Source organism: Lampris incognitus, chromosome 6 (assembly GCF_029633865.1).
Source record: "Lampris incognitus isolate fLamInc1 chromosome 6, fLamInc1.hap2, whole genome shotgun sequence".
Classification (NCBI taxonomy): domain Eukaryota; kingdom Metazoa; phylum Chordata; class Actinopteri; order Lampriformes; family Lampridae; genus Lampris; species Lampris incognitus.
In genome coordinates, this window is record NC_079216.1 from 37,159,677 (window position 1) to 37,182,479 (window position 22,803).

Sequence of the window (22,803 nt, forward strand, 5' to 3'; positions counted from 1 at the left end):
TCGTATTCATTTTGAATATGACCTTTTCTAAATCCTGTACAGAAATTAATGTGAAGACCTTCACTTCCAGTAATCATAACAAGGGCTAGCCACAACTAGCATCCTTGTTTTTGTGAGTGCTCCCTGGCTGCTTCCTAAGGTTTCAATAGGTCTAATTTGCTCCTCAGGGAAACGATGATCATCTGATGATGACCTGCTTGAAGACCAGCTGTCCAAATCAACATGGTTACTGTCTGACGAGTGCACTGCTAGGTGTCTGTGGAATAGTCATTTGTCAAAAGGCATTTAAGAAAATTATTCTTTGGGGTACCTGTTCAGTGTGACTCATTCTTGATCAGTTATTACACCAAATAAATTTTAATACAGATATGAGATTTGACACAAGGGTTTTTCATCTTGTGTCAAAAATATTCTAAGGTGTTGCCAGCTCTGGTGAACCCTAGGGCTGGGAATTGACAGGTACCTCCTGATTCAATATTACAACAATATTTTAGAGCAGGGGTGGGCAATCTTATCCAGAAAGGGCCAGTGTGTGTGTGAAGGTTTTTGTTCCAACCAATCAATTACACACCTGATCCCACTAATCAACCAGTAGCGTCTTTGCCGAGGAACTTGATTAGGAGACACAGGTGTGTAATTGCTTGGTTGGAACAAAAACCTTCACCCACACTGGCCCTTTCTGGATAAGATCGCCCACTCCTGTTTTAGAGCCTATTACATACATTATGATTTTTCGAATATGATATAAATAATGTGATTTGAAATTACAAATTCTTTCAAAGCGCCATCCCTTATCATCTACAGTAAAATGTGAAAACTGCAGTAAGCTAAAGACAATGTACAACAAAATGCATTTATTTTAAGCCCTGTGTGTTACAAACACTTGAAACTTGATTCTGCTTCCCGTAGTAAACATTCAAACGATGCAAATTCAGACATTCAGAGATGTCTGAATTTGCACAGCATCTGTTAATTATGCTTCAACATTGCAATTCAGGGGAAAGAAAACCACTTAATTTTTTTCACTGCACAGGTTACAACGAAATTTGTCTTCTGCATTTAACTCATCCTATTGTATAGGAGCAGTGGGCAGCTGCAGCGCCCGGGGACCAACTCCAGTTCTTCTTCCCATTGCCTTGCTCAGGATCACAGACAAGCATATTAACCCTAACATGCATGTTTTTTTGATGGTGGGAGGAAACCGGAGCACCTAGAGGAAACCCACAAGGACATGTGCTGCCTTAAATTATTATTGAAATGCTGCGATATTAAAATCGTCACTTCAGTAAGGGCTCTCAGGTTCAGTTGTGGCAATACACTGTAAATGATTGCTTGATTGACATAGAACATTTCTCAGAAAGTCATGATCAGAATAACTTAAACAAGGTATGACCCATGGAAAGTGAGCTGTTCCCTCTGTGGTATGGCCATTGTCAGCATGATCATGTTTCACTTTTTATTACAGTGTTGCCAGCAAGCACTAATGTAACACTATGACTATTATCAGCATATTTTAACAGAAATGTCATCATAAGGATATGATGTCAGAATGTGGTTGGCACAATAATCCATAATGCATTTTCATTGTTGTGACCAGGTTCTGTGTGGCAGCTTTGTGTTATGGGATTTGCATCGGTGACTCAGTGTCACAACTACAGTTGGATCACATTCCCATCAACCTCTATAAGAAGGTATCACTTCATTCTAATTGAGGTTTATATTTTACCTTAAATTACACTGAAGTGCATGGATAGGCTTTTTTTTTTTTTTTTTTTTTTTTGCCATCAATCATCATCAATCTTTTACTTAAAGAACAACACTCAAAGAACACAATTTTCTTCAGATTATGTCAACAAAATACTGGGTGGTGCCTAATTGAGTAATTAGGTTATTAAGAAAAAGACATTAAAGTGCTATAAATGTGGAAATTTAAATTTGATTCTACTAATTTCGATATTTAAGCTGTAAATTTCTACAAAATTCCCACAATCCTCATCCCTACAAAAAAGCCCGATATCACTGCCATGGAACTGTGCAGAATGAGTTCAGATATAAAATGGTAATTCACTATCCCAGTATCCTTCCATGAACCTGATTAGCTTAGTGGCTACAGCTGAATTTGTCTAGTTTAATGGATACTACAGCTGTATAATAATAGGAATTTGATTTCCACCAGGGTCACAATGTTCAGAATATATGTACTCACAATACTGTTTGGGGCTTTGGACAGTGTTCAGCAAACGGCGTATATTATTATGATGATGATGATGATGATGATTATTATTATTACGTATTTAACTACATGCATGTGCCTGTGTTTATATGTATAGCTTCTGTACCTCATCCCAAGACTGGTGCCTGAAGCTCGAAGGACTCCAGTGACCAGCGAATACCCCAGGGCCTCTGTTTTGTCTCTGGAAGAAAACCTGGAGGACAATCACCCTGGGCTGTGGAGAATCACCACAGACACCAATACAACCTGGAGGAAGTCAGCCTGGCAGCTATGGCAAAACACTGTCTTCCGTCAGCTTGTGCAACAACCAGAGCACCAGGTAAGACATTGGGGAGGAAATGGCCTGTCCCACCTCCGAATTAAACTAAACAACTTGAGGTGTGAATTGAACTTTGTACAGCTGAGATGACTTTAGAAGAAATTGTTCTACCAAGCCCTTCAGGATACCACAGACGGATTGTTCTTTGTGAAGTTGTTTTTCTCAGAGTGGCTGGCAACTGAACTCAAAGTCAAGAGAAATGAAGATGCCCTGTCTGACCCAGAGAGGTAAGGCGCACTTCATGTACACAACTCACGAATTCACCTATTTAAGCAGCATAGTACATACAGTATGTGCGTGTGTGTGTGTGTGTGTTTGTGTAGGCAAGAGTACCAGCAGTGGGCCTGCATGGCGTTCTACCTGTCTCGCCCTGTGGAGTTGGGGGGCTGTGGGGGAGACATGAGGAACCTCTGCTCACACATCGTCCATGCAATCATGGACCAGCAACTATGGTTGATATAATACATAACATCAATCACAGCCTGTACATGATTAAATGTACTGTAAATATAAATGAAGCACTCAACAGTCTGTGGTTGAATATATTTTGTTTTGTGAAGAATGCGCTGATGGTAATAATTTTATCTGTTTGCTGTATCTTTTATATTTACAGTGGCCAAAGCCAGGTGAACCCAGAGTACAGAATATCACAAACAGGCACCTGTCTTCCAGACATCCTATCCAGATTACAGGTGTGTTTGTACACGCGTGTGTTTTCTGTAGTGTCTATTCATTGATTTTATTTGATGTCACAGCTCTAATCTGTAGCCATACTGCCTGGACTTGCCTTTTGTTTAATTTGTTGGCAATTGAAGGCAGTGTGATGCACTGCATTTATTGTCTGTTTAACAGCAGTGAAAAGCTAAGAAATAATTCCCAACCTGGTTAAAATACAAAATGTTATGTCTGTGTTAAAATGAGAATAAAAAACAATCCCACTCTAAAAGATTAAATTTGTTTTTTTTCCCCTGTTTTTCTCATCCTGTGTTTTCTGAGTTACTGTTAAAATGTAAATAAACATGCCTGTTAAGAGAGATGGGGGGGGGGGGGACAAACCTGCAAAAAAAAAAAAAAAAAAAAACACACTGGTATGATGAATGTTTATTGAGGTAATATTCATTCTGCTTCTGTAGGAGCTGGTTTTTGACATGGAACTGACTGGTCAGTCCAGCAGCCGTAGAAGGGAAGATGGTGTGTTGGACTTCCTGTTAATGCAGGTGTCCCAAAGGTGTTCCTCTTCCTTGACCTCTGACCCACAGAGCATCAGCCCAGAACTCAGTCTGCAGCACACAATGCAGACATGGAACAGGTACAAATAAAAACACAGCACATAGGCAGACACAACGATGTTTTCTAAGACACAAACTTATGATACAAAGGATGCAGATCTTCCGTGCTGCCATCTGTACGGTAACTGATGGCTTTGTGTGTGTGTGTGTGTGTGTGTGTGTGTGTGTGTGTCAGGGTATTGCTGGCCCTACCATCTGTGTTATTTGTCAAGGTAAAGAATGAAGGAGGGAGGACGACTTTGGACTGTCACACGCTGATACAGCATGTCAACCAGGATCAGGTGAGCTGCTAGATTACTAAATGACTGTAAGAGGAGTTCAAAGAATCTGAGATTCTTTGAAGAAATGGAACACCAAATTTAACAAAAACAACAGCATTCGAGTAACAAAAGGCATACACTTGGACCCGTACATGCTACCACTTGCTCTCAGAAAAGGACTTGTGCGTGCGTGCGTGTGCACACACACACACACACACACACACACACACACACACACACACACACACTCTCTGACATGTGCTATTTGGTGGCTGTGGGTGGCCTATATGGTTAGGAAGCAGGCCTGTCACTGGGGGGGGGGGGATCGCCAGTTGACATCTCTGGTGCTGCTGGGGGCATCTGTGTGATGCTCTTGCTTCTCTCACCAACTGCAGTTGATGTCCCCTTGGGCAAAGCACTTAACCCACAATACGGTGATGTAATTCAGTGGCTAACATGACAGACTGTGGTTGTGCTAGGGATTGCCCAGTTATGAATATGCGCAAATTGTATGAATGTTGAGTAGAGTTTTTTTGTAAAACAGTATGAATGCTCATCAAAGCCCTTAATCATGTAAGTTGTAGGGTGGTTTGTCTTTGGTTAAATTCCTGTTGGCTGCGGTATTTCTTATGTAAGGAAACATTTCGTCAAGCTAAAAAGGTCATAGGTTTACTAAATACGTTTTATCAATAGTGTACAGTTGTTTAGAAACAAAAGGGCTTGGAAAACTGAGCTTCAGCATGTCGTTAACTTGAGGTTAGCCTATGTGCCACAAGTTATACTTTGAACCAATACTTAAACCAATTTAATTTACAATCTAAAGTGAAGTCAAACAAAATCTTTTCATAACCTTTATAAGTTCAGTAACGGTATGGCCACTACAATGTACATTTTGTTCTCGTTTGTTTACATTTGTTGGTCTACTTTTCTTTGTGTCTGTCCAATCAGAGGAAGGTGTGTTCCCCAGCTGGCTTGCTACCCTACCACTTAACAGCACACTTCTTGAGAGTGAGAACCAAATTGCTAAAATCTCATACTTGATCATTTTTTTCTATACCAAAGAACTCACATGAGATTAAATGACAATATCAAGGAGATAATACTTTGCCTTACTTTCCATTTCCTTCCCAGGGGATCTTTAATGCCAGTATCCGGTGTGGTCAATCATCTGGAGAAGTCAACAAGGCCTGGTCTCAGATCAGTCTGCACTGTCCCTTGCTTCTGGTTTCCACAGTGGTACAGTCTGAATATCCTCCTGGATATTAATACAATTATCAAATGCAGTAGTTTATAAAATGGGCATTTTCATGGTTATCTTGAGTCTTTCACAGGCAGGAAATAATTTAAAGTTTGAGTTATTTTTCCCTGCCTTCAGCTTGACCTTTTACCTGCCCCAACGAAGTACCAAAACCAAGAATTGAGAAAGCTCTGACTTTAATCAAAAAAAGCTTTAGACCTAAGAAAATCTGCCACTAATTGTGACCATTGTGTGGCCATTTCAATTTCACATATTCTAAACAGAACTCATGACGTCTAAAATTATCTTGATTTGGCCAATCCCCACCCCTGTCAAACAAAGGCAGCAGTATTCATCTCCATTATCATTTTGTTTTTTATTAATTCTGCCTATTAGACATGCTCATTGTGTGTGTGTGTGTGTGTGTGTGTGTGTGTGTGTGTGTGTGTGTGTGTGTGTGTGTGTGTGTGTGTGTGTGTGTGTGTGTGTGTGTGTGTGTGTGTGTTTGTAGCACTGGTGGGACCAGCTTTCTCCTATGCTAGCATCACTATGGCATCGTCTCTGTGCTGGAGAGCCTCTACCAGAAAAGCTGCAACTCGTGGCTGACTGTCTTCACTGGGCCTGCAGGTAGAGGCACTATATTTACTGAAACCAGCAGAGGCTAAATCTAGGCTTTGTAGATTGGCCCCCAAATGGACCATTTCACCCGGTTCTGGGCAGTGTCTCTTGCTCAGAGATAGATATGCAATATGTTAATGTTTGACTGGGTTTGATTAATCAAAATGAAGTGTGTTTGGACAGGCTTGGCCTCCGTTTAAAACATCAGGATGTTTTGATTTTCTTCTTTTTTTCTTTTAATTACAAGCACTGTAATTACTGTACAGGTCTGGGGAGAATTGTCTGGTATTGTTAATAGCAGGTGCTACTTATTTAGCAATACAAGTAATTGAACCTATAACCATGAGAGTGCTGGTGTCACACGCTCGTCATTGAGCTACACAGGGAGTAGAATCACTGCTAACCCCTGCAGTCCTAATGCCATGCAAGTACAAAGGGCTACAATCTAACAATAATGATTTACTCTGCCATTTTACAGTGTCGTTTATGGCAGTCTAGTAATTGGTAGCCTCTTTACATATCAGTGTCCTATTATTTATCGTCCACCACTTCGCTCTTAACATGTTTTCACGTTTTCTCCTCCCCAGCTCAAGTAAGAGTGTTCCAGCTCATGTACCTTCAGCTCCTGCCCTGCTGTTTGCAGCCAGCCTGCATTGTGCCTGGAAAGGTGCTGCAAGAGATCGGGAGATGAGCCAAGGATTTAAGACCATCCTGGAGATGCTGGGACAAAAAAAGGAGAAGCAAAACAGACAGGTGTGAGTTACAAAGAGGTTTTTCATGTTAGTTCCATTTGAATCCCAAATTTAATGAAGATAAATTCTAAGAGAGGTGCAAATAATGAAATGTTAATAATTCACAGTTTGATAAAGCTACATATGTGTTCTTTTGTCTTATAAAGCCTAGATAGTTGTGATAATTTCTTGAGAAACACATCACAGCTCCCAGAACCTTTGAACACACATCTCGCCAGTCTTTTGGTTTTTCACTTTTATCCATACGGGATGATCATGATGTCTCATGTCTCCGCATAGGTGCTGGTTTTTCTACTTTTCCTGTGCATAATTGACCTTCTCTCCTTCCTTCTTTGTCCTCAGGTAATGCACATACACTCAAAAGACACAATTAAATACAAGCGCAAACTCTGTTAGACATACATTCTTATTAGTCCCAACTCTCTTTCAAACCAGCATAGACACACACAAGAATAATGATAAGAAACAAGATTTTCTCTGCCTGTTTTATTTCTCGATGTGTGTATTCTCTTTTATACATAAACATTCACTGGAACATTACATCTGTTGTCAACACTCTCATCCTTGTGTTTACTGGACATATCAGCACCCTGTCACAAGGAAACTCAGTGCTTACTTCAAACTTTTAAACAAAATGAGCTCAGAATTTGTTCCATGTAGACCAGAAATCGGCATTAAGTGTTTTTAGGATGGAATGACATTTCGTTTTGTTTTACCAATAATACCAAATGCAGACATATTGAATGTTCACAATGGTCCCAACTTAACAGATAAATTCCTCCCTTAAGTATTGGCATCAGTTCATAATTAATCAAAATATGATTGCTGGGATAGCCTCCAGTGTCCCCAGGACCCTGACAGCAGGATAAGTAGTTTGGATAATGGATGGATGGATGGATATATAATAAAACACTGGGTGAAATGTTTTCACTGGCTTAATCTTGGAGCAGTCCAGTCCCATACCCTGTCTTCTCAGCCCTTTGGTTGAGTCCAATTGCGACGTAAGAATTTACATTTTAATTCTTACCTATTTATGGGAATTGTTCAAACACACACTTTAAATCTCACAGCTTTGTCTAAATATTAACAATAAAAGAAATGTTTTCCTTATTGTGACTGCTATGCCACAGTAAAATTTTCGTCAGTACTTCCTTAGGCCAGTTGGAAGTCTTCCCATTGGATTTGCAGCTCATTTTGGAAGAATGACCTACTCTCCTGTTTAGTCAGTCGAGAAAACATTTTGTTGTGTTATATTGTGTTTTTGGTCACTTAGGAGGAGGAGAGCTGTCCGAGTGCCAAAGAGCTGTGTGCAGACATCCTGACCGTACTGATAGATTTTCCTGACTGGCTACTCATCTTTAAGTCTCCAAAAGCTGGTACAGTAAATTGTTTATTATTACTTATTCATTTGCTTTATATGCTCTGATTAGATTAACAAAAGGCATAGACAGAGGCTGGTAGCATACACATTTTTTTCCCCCTGTTTACCATGGTTAGTCTTTATCACACAAATTGTAAAACTAATTTTACAATCGTGTTGGGAGGGGGTTGGCTTGTTATGTCTTTGTTTGGACAGTACATAGATTGTGAGCTCCATTTTTTTCCCACATTAGAGCCGGACCTTTACCAGTCAGTTACCCTGGTGGCACCAGGCGAGTGCACCAGGCTGATGCCTTGGGCCTTTTATAGGTGAGGTTTTTCAACGAAGTTCTTAATGCATTGACAAGTTTTACATCAACATGTTGTGGTATTGTGCGCTTTAAGATGGAAGTGCCAAATTTCACACAAACCTAAAGGTTTGTAAAGCAAAAGGAACCTTTTTTTTTTTTAGCTAAACTGCTATAGTTGCCCTGAGCATACATTTCTTTAGCATCAGTGATTTTTAAAATTAACAACCATTTCAGACTTAATAGTAACTGACAGGGAAAGCTACATAATAGTCCCATAACGTACTCCACTTTCTGTCCCTCCTACATAAGAGAAATAAAACAGTGAGGCAGACAAAAACAAGAGGAAAGAGAAAAGATAGTAGAAATGCCTTGAGCTCAGGGGAAATGTCACTTGTCTGCAATTTGAAGATTTTAATTGTGGACAGTGAACAGTCTCCCAATTTCTCTAAAATTTTACTGAGGATGCTTTTAAGGAGAGCTCTATCTGTTCTAGTTATACTTTCCTTGGAAATTCCTTTATCCAGTTATTACAAGTTGGTGGAGAGGCATGTTTCTACTCTATTTTTTAAAAATTCATATTTCTATTCATATTTCTACTCTTAAGTTGTTTAAGTCTTTGCCTTGCACATGTCAGTGAGCAGTGAACAACATCTAGATCTAGCCTATGCTTATTTACCAAACTGTTCTATTGTTGTATTATTACATTTTGTTAAAATGGTCCATAGTCTGTGTCCAGGCTTGTTGATTGAATGCATGTATTCATGTCTGCATGCTTCCCTAGCTTACTGCTCAAGCTGAGTCCTGAGACGCTAGAGAGGGCTGTCAATTGTCCAGGGTTCCTCCACACTGCTGTCCTTTGCTACATCAATCTGATCCAACTGTTCCTGGATGGAAAAACACCTAATCCAATCACAGAACCCGATGGCAGTCAGGTGACCACCACCAAGCGGGTTAGGTTGATGGCGTATAATGTTAGAGAAGTGCTGTGTGCATAGCTGCAATAGGGGAAATTATACATGCATGAAGCCACGCATCGAATTACTCTGAATGTCTCTGAAAATTGTCAGATGGAGCCATTGCAGATCTTGAGTAGAGCCCAGCACTTTCTCCTGACAACAATCTCCCAGACCTCCTCAACCATTCTCTCCTCCAACATATTTAGCCAGGTAACCAAAACAAACACACACACAAATAGACTGACAAGAAGTATTTACCCACTGCTGTGTTATAGAGGGCATTTCAACTGGCATCATACCAGAGTGACTGCTTACTCACATTTGGATGGTTGATATTATTTATCAATACACAGGATATGATGCGATAGTCCAATATGCCACACTCCAGATAACCAACACTCACACAGACTCTCAACACAGGCAGAAAAAAGCTATTCAATTCAATTCAATTCAATTCAATCCAATTTATTGTCATTAAAAACAATGTGCAGGCACATGTTAAAAATGAAATAAGGGCTGCGGCTTCACCAAACAGTGCAAGACAGACATAGACAAACACAGCAAACACAGTATAAGATACACATGAAGACCAAAAGATAAAAATAAGTTAAAATAAGAGAGAATACAAAATATTTAAAAATATCCACAGACATTCAGTGGGTAGCCAGGTTCAGGTAGGCAACAGCTTGGGGTAAGAAGCAGTTTTTGAGCCTGGTAGTGCGGGCTCTGTGGCTCCTGTAGCGCCTCCCAGAGCGCAGGGAGGAGAACAGTCCATGGTTGGGGTGGGTGGGATCTCTGCTGATGCTGAGACCCCTTCGAAGGCAGCGTTTGTGATAAATGTCTTTTATGGCTGGGAGCTGGGTACTGGTGATATACTGGGCCACCTTGACGACCCGCTGCAGAGCTTTCTGGTCTACTGAGATGCAGTTGCCGTACCACACTGAGATGCAGCTGATCAGGATGCTCTCTATGGTGCAGTGGTAGAAGTTGGTGAGAATTTTGGGGGATAGATGGGCGCTCCTCAGCCTCCTCAGAAATGCAGGTGTTGTTGGGCCTTTTTCACAAGGGCCTGGGTGTTTGATGTCCTGGAAATTTCCTTGCTGATGTGGACTCCAAGGAATTTAAAGCTGGAAACACGCTCCACTTCCACCCCATTGATGTGTATGGGGAAGTGGCTGCAGCTTCTAGACCTCCTGAAGTCCACAATCAGCTTCTTCATCTTCTGCACATTGAGGACAAGACTGCTGGTAGTACACCATGATGTGAGGTGCTGAATCTCGTCCCTGTAGGCTGTCTGGCAAACGCAGCCGGGACGCGAACCTGGGTCTCCCGCACCACGGGCGAAAACTTTAACCAGTTGATTAGATGGTCCGACCCGTTAGCCAAGGGCTAGCGAGTCTAGCCATCCGTGCACGTTACACTACCCCCTTCCTTCAGGAAGTGCGTCCCCATGCTTCAGCATATCAACTCCCTCACGCCTCTGGGCGCACGCGCTTCCAATGGCCTCACAGTCTCACCATCCTACTTCTGACACCAATGTAGCGAATTAGGGGGGCAGCCCGGGAACCGCCACAGCTGGGACGCGAACCCGTATCTCCTGCACCGTGGGCAACATCTCTGACTGCTCACCCAATGCCCCCATACTAACTAACCCACAATTAGTAACTGTAGAGGACATTATGCTGCACTGTCATAAATCTATTAGTTTATCTAGCAGGCAGCACCCTTCAATAACCTTTCAATAATCTTTTTTTCCCCTAAATTTTAGACCTGATATCAGGTGAACGTAATTAATCACCCAACAGAACAGAAATACAGCAGTACTGGGGGTGTCAGAGGGCCAGTTTAAGAACCATTGATCTAGGCCAGCGGTGGCTAACCATGTGCCATGGAGAGCCATGTGTATGCAGGTTTTCATTCCAACCCGACTCCACACCAGGTGATTTCACTGATACATTCTTCCTCTTTGGTTGAAGGGTTGCTAATCAATTAAAATCTCCTGGTGTGGAGTCCGGCTGGAATGAAAACCTGCATACACATGGCTCTCCATGGCACATGGTTAGCCACCCCTGATCTAGGCTATGTGCTGTATCCATTTTCCTCCAAGTCCTACCCAACACTAACCATTAAAATGAGTAACTGTGGAGCTGTTCATGATTTAGACTCTCGGATTAGCTATTGTCTGAAATGTCAGCTCTGGAATGTGTCAAAAAGAGCATTTGTCTGCATGGAACTCTTCAGAATTCTAGCTTTAAATGTCAACTTATTTGTTAAAGTTATAATAAAAACACATCATAAATACACATTAGAAAGCGTCTTTGCTACAGATTACATCAGTACAGCACACCACACAGTCCAGTAGTGGACTATTTGACCCATGTCAGTGAAACATCACAGTTGTGAGGGGCCCTTTTGAATTTGACCAACTACATCCATTAGTTTCTTTCCTTTGCCACAAGTTATCATTTACATGAGGTCAGATCTTTATGGCTCATCGGTAGCATTGTTCCTTTCTCTCCTACTTTTCTTTCCTCTCGCCATAATTTCTTCCTATTTTGTTTCCTGTCCACCGTTCTGTCTCTGATTCTGCACTTCTCTCTCGTGCAGCTGGGGGCTCAGTGTGCAGAGCTGGACCCACAGGTAGCAGCAGCTCTGTCACTGCACCGTACTCCCAACAGACTCAGCCCGGAAATGGATTTCCTCTGAGTGGGGAAGAACATTTTCAGTTGGAAACTAGCTAATGAGAATATTTAGAGACATAGTGATGCCTAATTTTCAGCAAACTATTTTCCGTGGGAGGCATGTTATTTCTAGAAACTGTCACTGTTAATGATCAGATTTTTTGAAACCTGATTTAATGTCATCTGTTTTTCCTGCAAACACATTGTCTGGTACAGCAGCACTAGCTTTTGCTGCATCCACACTTAAAAAGGAGATGAACCTGGAGACCAGCAAAAATTCACATGTTATGTTACAGAAAAAAAGTCTGTATTTGACAGTAAAATTTGTAATTCATGTAAAAGTTGAATTTCAAGTTAACATTTTCCAAGTTTGTTTAAAGACCATTTTGTACCATAATGCAATCGGGACTTGTTCTACAAAAAAACCCAAAAAACCTTATGCATTAGTCCCTAATACTATTGAAATACTTTCCAGCCCTTCTCTTTGTGTTTACAATTCACAGATAATCAAATGTGCATTGTAATAACTTAATAAAACATAGCTCATGTTGTAAAGAAATTCCATGTTCCTGTGATCCATTATATACAATCATGTATGATCACTATGCAGATCATAAAGGCAGAAAATCTAAGTTGTGAGAATATTACACCAGCAATAATGAAGGGTACTCAGACATCTCTGTGACTGTCAGGCCAGGGTCAGATACAGAACTACATAGAAAAGCAATGTTTTAACTATTTCAATAGTCCACACACAAACTGTTGGCTTTAGTCAATAGTTGTAAATATCAACTTTTACTTTTTTTTCTTTTCACGGAAGGTACTGCTGAATTTCATTTCCAACTTTAATATTTGACCCATTCAATTTGTTCTTTTACTCTCAAACCATAACTGTTTTGTTCTCCACTAAGCTCTGCTTTCCTTAATCCATTCTCCGTCTCCATAACGCAACAATGTTTTGCAGTATACTGCTCTCCCTCAAAACACACGAATAAGAAAACATGAACCTGAAGGACAGCCTGCTGCTCAATGACAGAGGGCTCTACTTCCACGACTCAACACCCGGGTGCAAATCACAGTTGATTGTGGAAAAAGTCAACAGAGTCTGGTGGAAGACTAAGGACACAACCAACTCCTCCCAAAGGTTAGGTTATAGGTTAGGTGTTAGGGTTAGGGATAGAAACACCAGAGTAGAGATGATTCCCATCTACTGTACTGGTAGTGAGTATGAAGGTTTGGGAGGTGTTGGAGGAGGCGGGGAGGAGTTGGAGGTGTCCTCAGTCCGACGCCAGACCCATCTAGAAAAAGTGCATGCAGCGCCTGACGAGCGTGGCACACCTTGAACCAATCAAATCTCGTTTTTTGCCTCTCCACCTGCTTGGTGATGGAGGCTTCCAACACAGAAATTGATATCTTTGTGTCTGGGAAGTGCAGAATTGCCTGGAAAACTTGAACCCAATTCCGTTTCAATGAATTATTCATTAGAAACTACAGGATACAATCGGCAAATGTGAGTTCGTGGCAGAACTCTTATCAAGTAACAGGCAAACAAAAAAACTTATATTGATTTGATAGTTTATAGGGCAACAACACCACCAAACAATAGTTTTACAAATGGTTGTTGGAGATATCACATTTCTAATTAAAGACTGATCCAGCTTGATAACAATCTGGAAAAGACAAAGGGAAATAAGGAAAAAGTTCAGAGAATCAATTTTCTCTCTCGAAAAAAAGAGGTGTGTATTACAGTTGTGTATTTAGGATATGGGCCTATATAAAAAGAACCCTCCGAACACTGTTTCAAAACGCAAGCCACTGATTATGAAATATTGCCACCGAGTGTTTAATTATTCTAGGTCAAGAGATGTTTGTCTGTCGTTCAATATGTTCTTGTCACTGGCACTCCACATCCTCCCAGTTTTCAGTTAGCTAGCTATATGATCAGCTGGACTGTGGCGACAGCATAAAAAGTGAATCAACAGGTCGGCGTAAAGCAGAATGATTAATGTATGAAAATAACAGGACTGAAAACAATGGGCCTTCATAGCATTGCCGTTTATATATTTATATATTTGTTTTGTTTTTTGAGTTTCCCCCCCCCTTTTTCTCCCCAGTTGTATCCAGCCAATTACCCCACTCTTCCAAGCCGTCCCGGTTGCTGCTCCACCCCCACATCTGATCCGGGGAGGGCTGCACACTACAACATGTCTCCTCCGATACATGTGGAGTTGCCAGCCGCTTCTTTTCACCTGACAGTGGCTAAATGTGGGTACAGTTTTTTTTTTTTTGGACTTTTGTGGGACGGAGTCTACATTTTACTGGTAGATGAACCTAAAGAGAAAACATCACTGCGTCTCAGGGAAATGACGCCTTGCAATGGTACAAAAATGGTGCCCAGAGAGTTAAACTGACAAACAGAACAAGGAGTGAACACACTAAATGCAATGGATACAATCTGGAATGAAAAATAAATCATCGACCAACAAATGGTCACTAATACTATTATGTAAAAATTAACAGTTTCTATAATGAAGGTTGTCAAAGAAAATATTTTGTTGACTTATTTAATGGAGAGTTGCTCTTCCAACTATAACCCCTCACAACTACACATAACCACACACACACACACACACACACACACACACACACACACACACACACACACACTTTGTCCGACCGGTGACGTGTGTAAAGACATGAACACAAGGTATAAGGAAACAAGTCTTCCTTTATCAGCTAAACCAGTACGAACAGAAAATCCCTATGGGTCCCAGCCCATGATTTAGGAAAGACTGTGACAGACACCTGCTCCATGACAGTTCTGGGTTTCATCTGTCTTGGTCCTGCTGAACCACTTCTCCAGTTACTGTGATGGTGTGAAAGTCGGAGTACACCTGCTGCTGTGGCTGGCTGCTGTCTTTCTGGGCTTCCCCCTGAATGAGTGGGTGAACCATGGACATGTGGACGTTGAGGTTGTGGGCCTTCTCAAAACGTTTACCGCACAGCAGACATGCAAATTCCAGGTCGGCCTCTGCCTTGTGCTTTGTCATGTGGTATTTGAGAGATGCACGCTGGCGGCACTGGAACCCACACACTTCGCATCTGTAAGAAGTTGGGAAAGGCGGTTTCATTCAATTTTCAGTGTCCCATATACTGAGCTACTAGCAATGGTGTGACAGGAATTACGTTTTAAATAAACAGCTAAGATTTTACACATTGGGAACATAAGTCATGTATTGTCATGAACTGAAGAGGGCGAGATGGGGAGATTTCCAAGCTCATCATCATGTAAGCGTTTCTGGTGCTTCGGTCTGGTATCTGAGTCGGACGCTAAAAATGTAGCTTAAGCCTTAAACTGTCACAGGAATGGAGCTTATGATCCTCTAAATTATATGTGCCTTGTTTGTTTAGAATGCACGTATAATACTGCTGTAATGTGAACCAGGATGGAGTCCAATATACATTTCATTCATCATTCTACCTGTGAACTGCAAATATTTTGTGCATGTCCTCTGCATGTGAAAACTAGTGACAAGAGTGAAACAAACATGGAAAGGCAACAGCTGGTGTCAGAGAAATAAATTCTACATCAACAGTTATAATAGTATAGTTGAAGATTACTATTATCAGTACTTACTGTAGTGGCTTGGCCCCTGAGTGGCGCATCTGGTGGACTGAGAGGTGCTTCCTCTGCTTGAAGGTCTGACCACACTGATCACAGATGTAGTTTCTCTCTTCTGGTAAGACATGGTTCACAAACATCATCAGGGGCCAAAATGAAAATTGAACACACAATAAAAAGTGTGCTCACTTGATCAATTTGTGATGAGATTCTTATAACAGCATTTGTAATATACTGCCAGAATCAGACTGAGTTCAGCCCAGTTCGGCCCATTTTGGCAACGTCTTTTACATCAATGTCGCAAAGACAACAGAGACGCTTATCTTTTAAAGTGTAGCGACAAGACACATGCATTTATTTACAAGCCGTAGGTCAAAAGACTCGCTGAAGAGAGGAGCCACATTCAGAGATGAGTTAAAGTAGAATTGCTATACTTTTTGAATTGGATCAATATGAGATAACTGTCATAAAGCAATGTCTATACAGGTATTTCCCGGGAAGTTTTATGTCCAGTGGTAGACAAAATGCAAAGCAGAAACAAAGCCTCTCAGGAACTGATCTCAACAGCAACTGTCTCCCATAGCCATCACAATATGCAACCCAAATAAATTAAAAAACGATATGTTAAAGCAATAAAAAGTGAACTGATGCCACTTTAAATTTTACTGTTAGCTTGCTCCCTTCACTGCCATTAATCTCTGACACTATAACGACTTGCTGAGAGGGACTCAACGACCAGGCTTATGTCCATGTATGGACACACTTAGATGTGAGTAACTCACACCACCCCATGCCAAGAAAAAAAAAACTATCCCTTTAAGCATCTGTGACTAATTAACAATCAAGCGACATGGAAAAGGTTCCCGAGTTTATGGATGCTTTCTTTCTTCTCTCCCATCACTGAAGGATTTGGCCCAAGCATTGGACCCACCAAACCAGTAAGAGCTACAAGTGTTGGGCTCATCACTCTATTTGCTGTTTCCCCACAGGTGGTTTGAGCAGCCATCTTGCCCCGAGACTCCTAAGCCTCCCAAAAGACTCCCGCCCTAACACTACCTGGGTCTTCCCTTCTCTCATTCCCAGAAATGTAACTAATAACGTTTAGGTCTGCCCTAGATAGACAATAACCACCTATTGTCTGTTTTCTTTATTTCATTGTGAATCCCTGCTCTCTCCCCCCCTCATCAGTTTACCACATGTGGTGATGTTAGCAGTCTCACCTGTGTGGATGAGCTTGACATGTCGCTGCAGGTAGCGGTCAATCATGAAAACCTTGTTGCAACCAGGATGTGGGCAGGGTCTCTCTCTGACCTCCTCATGATGCTCCCTTATATGTTTCTGAAACCCACCGAGTATAAAATACAGTTTTTTTTCATACAACTACAGACAGCATGTAGTTGAGAATTGTCCGTCAGATATGCATCATTGACTAACAAGCTTTTTTTCCCCCTAACACTTGAGGTGCCTTTATCTAACTTTCCTGCCCCCCCCCCTTTTTTCTCCCCAATTGTATCCGGCCAATTACGCCACTCTTCCAAGCTGTCCTGGTCATTGCTCCACCCCCCTCTGCCGATCCGGGGAGAGCTGCAGACTACCACATGCCTCCTCCGATACATGTGGCGTTGCCAGCTGCTTCTTTTCACCTGACAGTGAGAAGTTTCGCCAGGGTGAAATAACGCGTGGGTGGATCATGCTATTCTCCCCAGTTCCCCCTCCCCCCTGAACAGGCGCCCCTACCGACCAGAGGAGGCGCTAGTGCAGCGACCAGGACGCATACCCACAACCGGCCTCCCACCTGCAGACGCAGCCAATTGTGTCTGTAGGGACGCCCGACCAAGCCGGAGGTAACACGGGGATCGATTTGGCGATCCCCGTGTTAGTAGGCAATGGAACGCTATGCTACCTGGATGCCTTGTGCTCTCTATTCTTACCTTCAAGCCATCAGGAGCTCGGTAGACAGCTGTACAGCCCTGATAAGGACACTTATAGATATTTGGAAGGTCCTCTCTGTGAATAATCACAGATTATAACTTTAGTCAGAAAAAAACATTCAGTAGATTAGAATCAAACCTATGAAAATAATTCTGTATGTTTGCTATATTCTACATTAGTATTTTTCTATGGCTCTAAATCACAATCATACACTTTGTTGCTTTCAAACATTTTCTCATCTAAAGTACAAATTATTTGGGGGACCAAGTGAAAAAATGAACAGCACTCCTTTATAGCATGATGTATAATTCAAATGCTTAGCGTGAATTTCATGATGGTTACAGCAGCTTTTTTGAGTTGATAACAACGTTTGTGCATGGAGCTTATATTTTAATTTCTCATTCTCTTTTCTTTTTAAAAACCTCTTTGCTCACCTTACCAGACAAGACAATTCACTATTTCACTCAATCACATGCTCTCCTGGTATTCTGATACTAAAATTCAATTCTTTATTTTCAACCCATGAAAAACAAATTCGCATGTTTCTTTAAAAAAACAAAACAAAAAAAAAACAGTTGAACATGCTTTGTGCTGAAAGGCAAGGTGCGGCTGTGTGTTGCAGGAAAAATAAAACTTGTTTATTTCTCTGTACCCTTTAGGTTTGAACTTGTTCTTCCAGCCAGGCTTAGGTCCTGGTTTCTTTTTAATTTTAGGCTCCTCTGGGGTCTTTGGAGTTTGTCTTCTCTTGTTGGGGGCAGTTACTCTGCATGGCCTTGGAGAAGAGAGAAAGGCTTAGGAAGAATATCCCCCGAGGGATGATAACCATAGTCTACGCAGAATGCTGCTACCCACCTTTTCTTTGGAAAAGGCTGAAACAGTTCGTCTGACAAGCCCCTCTTCCTACTATCCTCAAACCCATCCTCGATGGCCAAGTCCCTGTGGCCATGCATACGCAGGCCAGAGAGACCAACAGGCAGGCAGGAACACACACACACACACACACATACACACACACACACACACAAAACGTTAAGTGTTATACACTGCATCCTGCAATGTGTTATGCTTTTCACACAAGCTCTGATTTTATTTCCATGCTATTTAACAAACATCAAAATATTCACAATGGGTTAACCTGGCTACATATTATCCATAGATTGTAAGGATCTGAATCGACACAAGAACAGAAAAGGATGTGGTGCATTATTATAATAATACATAAAGTAATACAGTATAGATAGGGTGTTATATGCACATATGTTTTATTCTTATTTCTATTTCTTATTTTATCTTCTATTTATTTCTGTTTTTCTTATTTCTATTTTCTTATCTTTTATTTTGTTAGTTTTCAGTTTTTCTTTACTAGAGCACGACTGTCTGTAATAGGACCCAATTTCCCTTCGGGGATGAATAAAGTATTTCTGATTCTGATTGTCTCCAGAAAAAAACCCCAAAACATTTACAGTTATAAGAGAGGCGAGGTGACGATGTATTGAGATGAGAGAGAAAAAAACATGACCTGTATATGATGACTAACCTGTCAGAGAGATCACTATCAGCAGTCCTGTCCTCAAGCTGAGCCGGAGCTGGGGATGGCACCTCCTCTCTTCTTAGCAATTCTGATTGAGGAGAAATCCAGGGAGTAAACCGTCTCTACTCATATAAGAGGTAATACAATCCATCAGAGTCCAGAACTGACATCAATTATAATAAAAATATTAGTTGTAGTTTGATAATATTTGTGTCAATATGTGATGTAAAAATAAGCTGCAAATATGTCCAAGCATCAAAATTACCTTTGCAATCACCAATACATTTAGTACACTTGGAGAATAAACCCATTGTGAAGATACACAAAATTAGTTCAGGGCAAATCAGAGAGTGAAGTAAAAGAATTTTAATGAGAAGTGGGCATCAGCAAGCCAGGTTTTCTGTGAGCCACACAAGACCTAGTGAGTTATCAATTACTCTGTCAGCTAATCCTGACAACAAACATGGAAATCTCCTACTTTGGGTCTCACCATCAGTGTTGGTGGTGGTCCCATCGGTCAGGGCTGAGCTTTGAGTTTGTGGTGTGGCTGCAGCTGGACTGGGCTGGGCTAGGCCGCTTGCAGTTCCCCCCGGAGTCCTTAAATCTCCTCTGGAATGCTTTCCCTCCTCCTCTTCCTCTTCCTCTGACATCTGACTGTTGTCATCACCACTCCTTAACGATCCACCGTTATTGGCCTCTGTGTATTTTGGGTTGCCAGTGTGGTGAGTTGTGGCGGAGGTGTTAGTGGTGGTGGTGGAGGCGGTGGTGCGCTGCGTGTCCATGATGTAGCTGTGACCATCCATGCAACCCCACACAGCCCTGACAGAGCCCCAGCACTGGCCTTCCAGCACCTCTTTAAGGTCAGGACAGGAACTGCAAGCCTCTCCGTGGTGGTGAGCCCAAGATACCAGGCTGTGGAGGCACTTGGGGTCTGAGGTAAAAGAAGCTGGTGCTGCTGGAAAGAAACAGAATGGAAATTGAAGACAATATGGGGAGAGAAAAGCAGGTTGCAATGTTCCCACCCTCCAAGGTCTCTATAAATACCTCCTGGACCATAAAGTTGTGATCATCTAACACAGTCATTGCTGACCCCCCCCCCCCCACACACACACACACCCTGGCCACCACATCTCCTAAGGTCTCCCATCTGAGAGACAATTCTTCACAATCAAACAACTATGAAATCCAGCGACAAGAACATCTTCCTCTGAACAGTGGCACTTAACAACTAAATTGTATCACAGTGGACATTATCACCTTACTGAACCAACTGTCAACTCAATGTATTCAACAACTCACTGGCTAAACATATTTTTGCGAATCTATACACCATTTATACCACTTTGTCTTTATGCATGCTCAATAATCCAGGTAAGAACCGAGGGAGGGGGGCTAAGAGTACATCTGTCGCTTTCTTACAATGCTGTGACTGCAACAATTCCCAAACTCCAAATCCTCTGTGAATCGTGATCTGTCATTTAGTGACCACCAAATTGAATGAATAAATTAAAATGAACAAGACATAAGTTGCAAATTGGAGGTCTGAGTTTAAGTGAAAGTAAAGGACATGAACACAGTCAGTTGTTCAAAGCAGACAAATGGGCTGGAAAGTTCAGAGAAAATCTGTTTTAGGTAGCTGTATAATATATATATATATAAAAGACGAGCATTAAGCATTTACTTACTTGATGAGCTGTGGTTTACCGTCAATTGAGGACACCTGGCATTTTTCCTGAAAAAGAATTCAACACAGAAATTTAAAAGCAGTATATAACGCTGTTAATTAATTTGATTATATTTTCAAAAATGACTGCTGGGATAGGCTCCAGCATCCAGCGACCCCGATTGGGATAAGCGGCTTGGATAATGGATGGATGGAATATCTTTGCACAGTTCAGTTCTGATCATCATCAACTTACATTTGACCTTATTGGTTTCAGATGTCTTTGGAATTTGTTGTGTCAGTTATGTTACGTCACAAAATTGTCTCACACTCATGAAAACGTGCGCGCGCTCTCTCACACACACACACATACACAATCCATATGTGTGATTGTAACAGCAGCCACCCCACCCAACTCACTGGCCACTTGTGCTCTCTCTACCAACCGCTGGGAGGTTGACTCTCTGCAGGAACCTGTGCAGGATGCTATGGCACTTGTAGAAGTTGGCATGGCACTTCTTGCAGATAAACTCAGATAGACATGGGTCACGGTCTAGCGGTACTCCAACCAGGCGCTGGAAGTCTGTATGGAATAAAAGTGGTGACTGGACCACTGAGTTTGATTCATTGGCAGGGATCTTCTCAAGACCATCTTGAGGCCACTTGTTAAAGGCATTATGCAGGCTTCTGGGTGAGAACTTCCCATGGCAGAGCCTGCAGAGTGCAGTGGATAGTCTACCTGTAATAACAGAGAACAAAGCAGCATTACATAAAGCATCAATGGAGCATCAAACTCAGAAAGATTTGTGCTGGGGGCTGCTCTGTCTCCACAAGAGAGTAGAGGTCTAGCGGGCTTACTTTGAGCCCCAGTTTATCTTCTGATAAAACTGGATCAAAGAACAAGGCAATTTTTAAAAAAATGTATGCTGTGGAGCTGGAAAGATTTTGAAACAACAATTAGAAATGAGGATAAAAAGTCAAGTATGTGAGGGTTAGTAGGGTACAATACACTGGGAGTAAATGTGGTGAGGGGTGAGGTTTGTCTCCTGGTTAACTTAGTTAATTATATTTAATGTTATGAGCAAGAAAACTGAACGCAAAATATAAAGCTCCCTCGCCTTTGTTTTGTTTTACAATTGAATTTTGTTTTCAATTGAAAAATGCCACGTCAAAGCATTTCAGATGTGCAAATAACAAAGAAATGACTGAGTGAAACACAGACACCTACCTGAAGGTTTTGATCTGGGCTCCGAATGCTTTTGTGTCCCCTCTGTAATTGTCATGTTCAAATCAAAACTTGCAGTCTTGTCTGTGTCACTATTGTTGCAAGTGATACTGCCCAACGACGGTGATGCTACTGCAACCGTTTTTCGAGGTCTCCCTCTTTTTCCGAGTGGCTTTTTGACCGAGCCGACGACTGTCTGCGTCCTTTTCACATGGCGTGAAGTATCCGGAAACCGCACACGTCTGCCCTTTTTCTTCATAATGAATTCTTCTCGTGGCTGCTTTTTTTCTTTCTTTTTTTTTAACGGCGGATCACTGCTGTCAATATGTTTGGAGCAAAGTGGTTTTTGCTCAAGTTAGCTGGTTATCTTTCAGCAGCCCATAACGATTGCTGGTTTGCAAAATGAAACAAAACATGACAGTTAAAGTGATCTATAAACGCTATAGTGAAGTTCTATGGCATGCACGATCCCTCCATTAAGATATACGGATCCCATCAGTTGCACTGCATTCTGTTTTGCAGAAAATTATGCTTTTCAATTAGCCAATCACATATATGGATTTGAACTCTTAGCTGTAAACATTGGAACCCGGAAGTTGTCTGAAATCAAAAATGGAGACGTACTTATTTGCGTCACTTCCCATCAATGGTAAACGCGATCTAAACTACAAAAATGGTCAGATTTTATTCATTTTGGCTGGTATGACTAGTTATTTACAGATCATATACAGATAATATACATGCATGAGTATATATATCAACTGACTTGTATAACAAAAACCAAGAACCGATCATTAATGATTATAGCCCCCAGT

General features: G+C 41.5%; 2 protein-coding genes across 2 annotated transcripts in view; one reads left to right on the forward strand and one right to left on the reverse strand.

Annotated features, from left to right (window-relative positions):
- The window catches only part of LOC130113689 (Fanconi anemia group A protein), a 60,150-nt gene extending 47,007 nt beyond the window's left edge, over positions 1-13,143 (forward strand). The window contains exons 26-42 of the mRNA XM_056281271.1: positions 1,598-1,691; positions 2,331-2,552; positions 2,706-2,779; positions 2,876-3,004; positions 3,166-3,244; positions 3,686-3,861; positions 4,017-4,122; positions 5,050-5,109; positions 5,233-5,337; positions 5,850-5,965; positions 6,544-6,709; positions 6,988-7,050; positions 7,982-8,084; positions 8,322-8,397; positions 9,160-9,310; positions 9,446-9,544; positions 11,942-13,143. Coding sequence (XP_056137246.1) covers positions 1,598-1,691; positions 2,331-2,552; positions 2,706-2,779; positions 2,876-3,004; positions 3,166-3,244; positions 3,686-3,861; positions 4,017-4,122; positions 5,050-5,109; positions 5,233-5,337; positions 5,850-5,965; positions 6,544-6,709; positions 6,988-7,050; positions 7,982-8,084; positions 8,322-8,397; positions 9,160-9,310; positions 9,446-9,544; positions 11,942-12,040 — 1,918 coding nt within the window. The 3' untranslated portion in view covers positions 12,041-13,143. The remainder of the gene's footprint in view (positions 1-1,597; positions 1,692-2,330; positions 2,553-2,705; positions 2,780-2,875; positions 3,005-3,165; positions 3,245-3,685; positions 3,862-4,016; positions 4,123-5,049; positions 5,110-5,232; positions 5,338-5,849; positions 5,966-6,543; positions 6,710-6,987; positions 7,051-7,981; positions 8,085-8,321; positions 8,398-9,159; positions 9,311-9,445; positions 9,545-11,941) is intronic.
- Positions 13,144-14,832: 1,689 nt separating this feature from the next.
- Positions 14,833-22,563, reverse strand: znf276 (zinc finger protein 276). The gene is made up of 11 exons (XM_056282302.1): positions 21,988-22,563; positions 21,184-21,498; positions 20,786-20,832; positions 19,591-20,052; positions 19,107-19,188; positions 18,422-18,505; positions 18,222-18,341; positions 17,569-17,644; positions 16,858-16,975; positions 15,653-15,752; positions 14,833-15,117 (listed from the first exon to the last, which is right to left on the reverse strand). Exons 1-11 carry the CDS (start codon positions 22,245-22,247, stop codon positions 14,844-14,846), a joined length of 1,938 nt encoding a protein of 645 aa, XP_056138277.1. The 5' UTR covers positions 22,248-22,563; the 3' UTR covers positions 14,833-14,843.
- Positions 22,564-22,803: the final 240 nt, after the last annotated feature.

Bases quoted from the DNA above. Each gene is read 5' to 3' on its own strand.
- znf276 (XM_056282302.1), bottom strand. From the start codon at position 22,247: ATGAAGAAAAAGGGCAGACGTGTGCGGTTTCCGGATACTTCACGCCAT. The intron at 19,189-19,590 runs GTGAGACCCAAA...CTCCTCAATCAG, and splicing joins GACCACCACCAACACTGATG to AATTGCTAAGAAGAGAGGAG. The intron at 18,506-19,106 runs GTTAGTCATCAT...GCATGGCCACAG, and splicing joins GATAGTGATCTCTCTGACAG to GGACTTGGCCATCGAGGATG.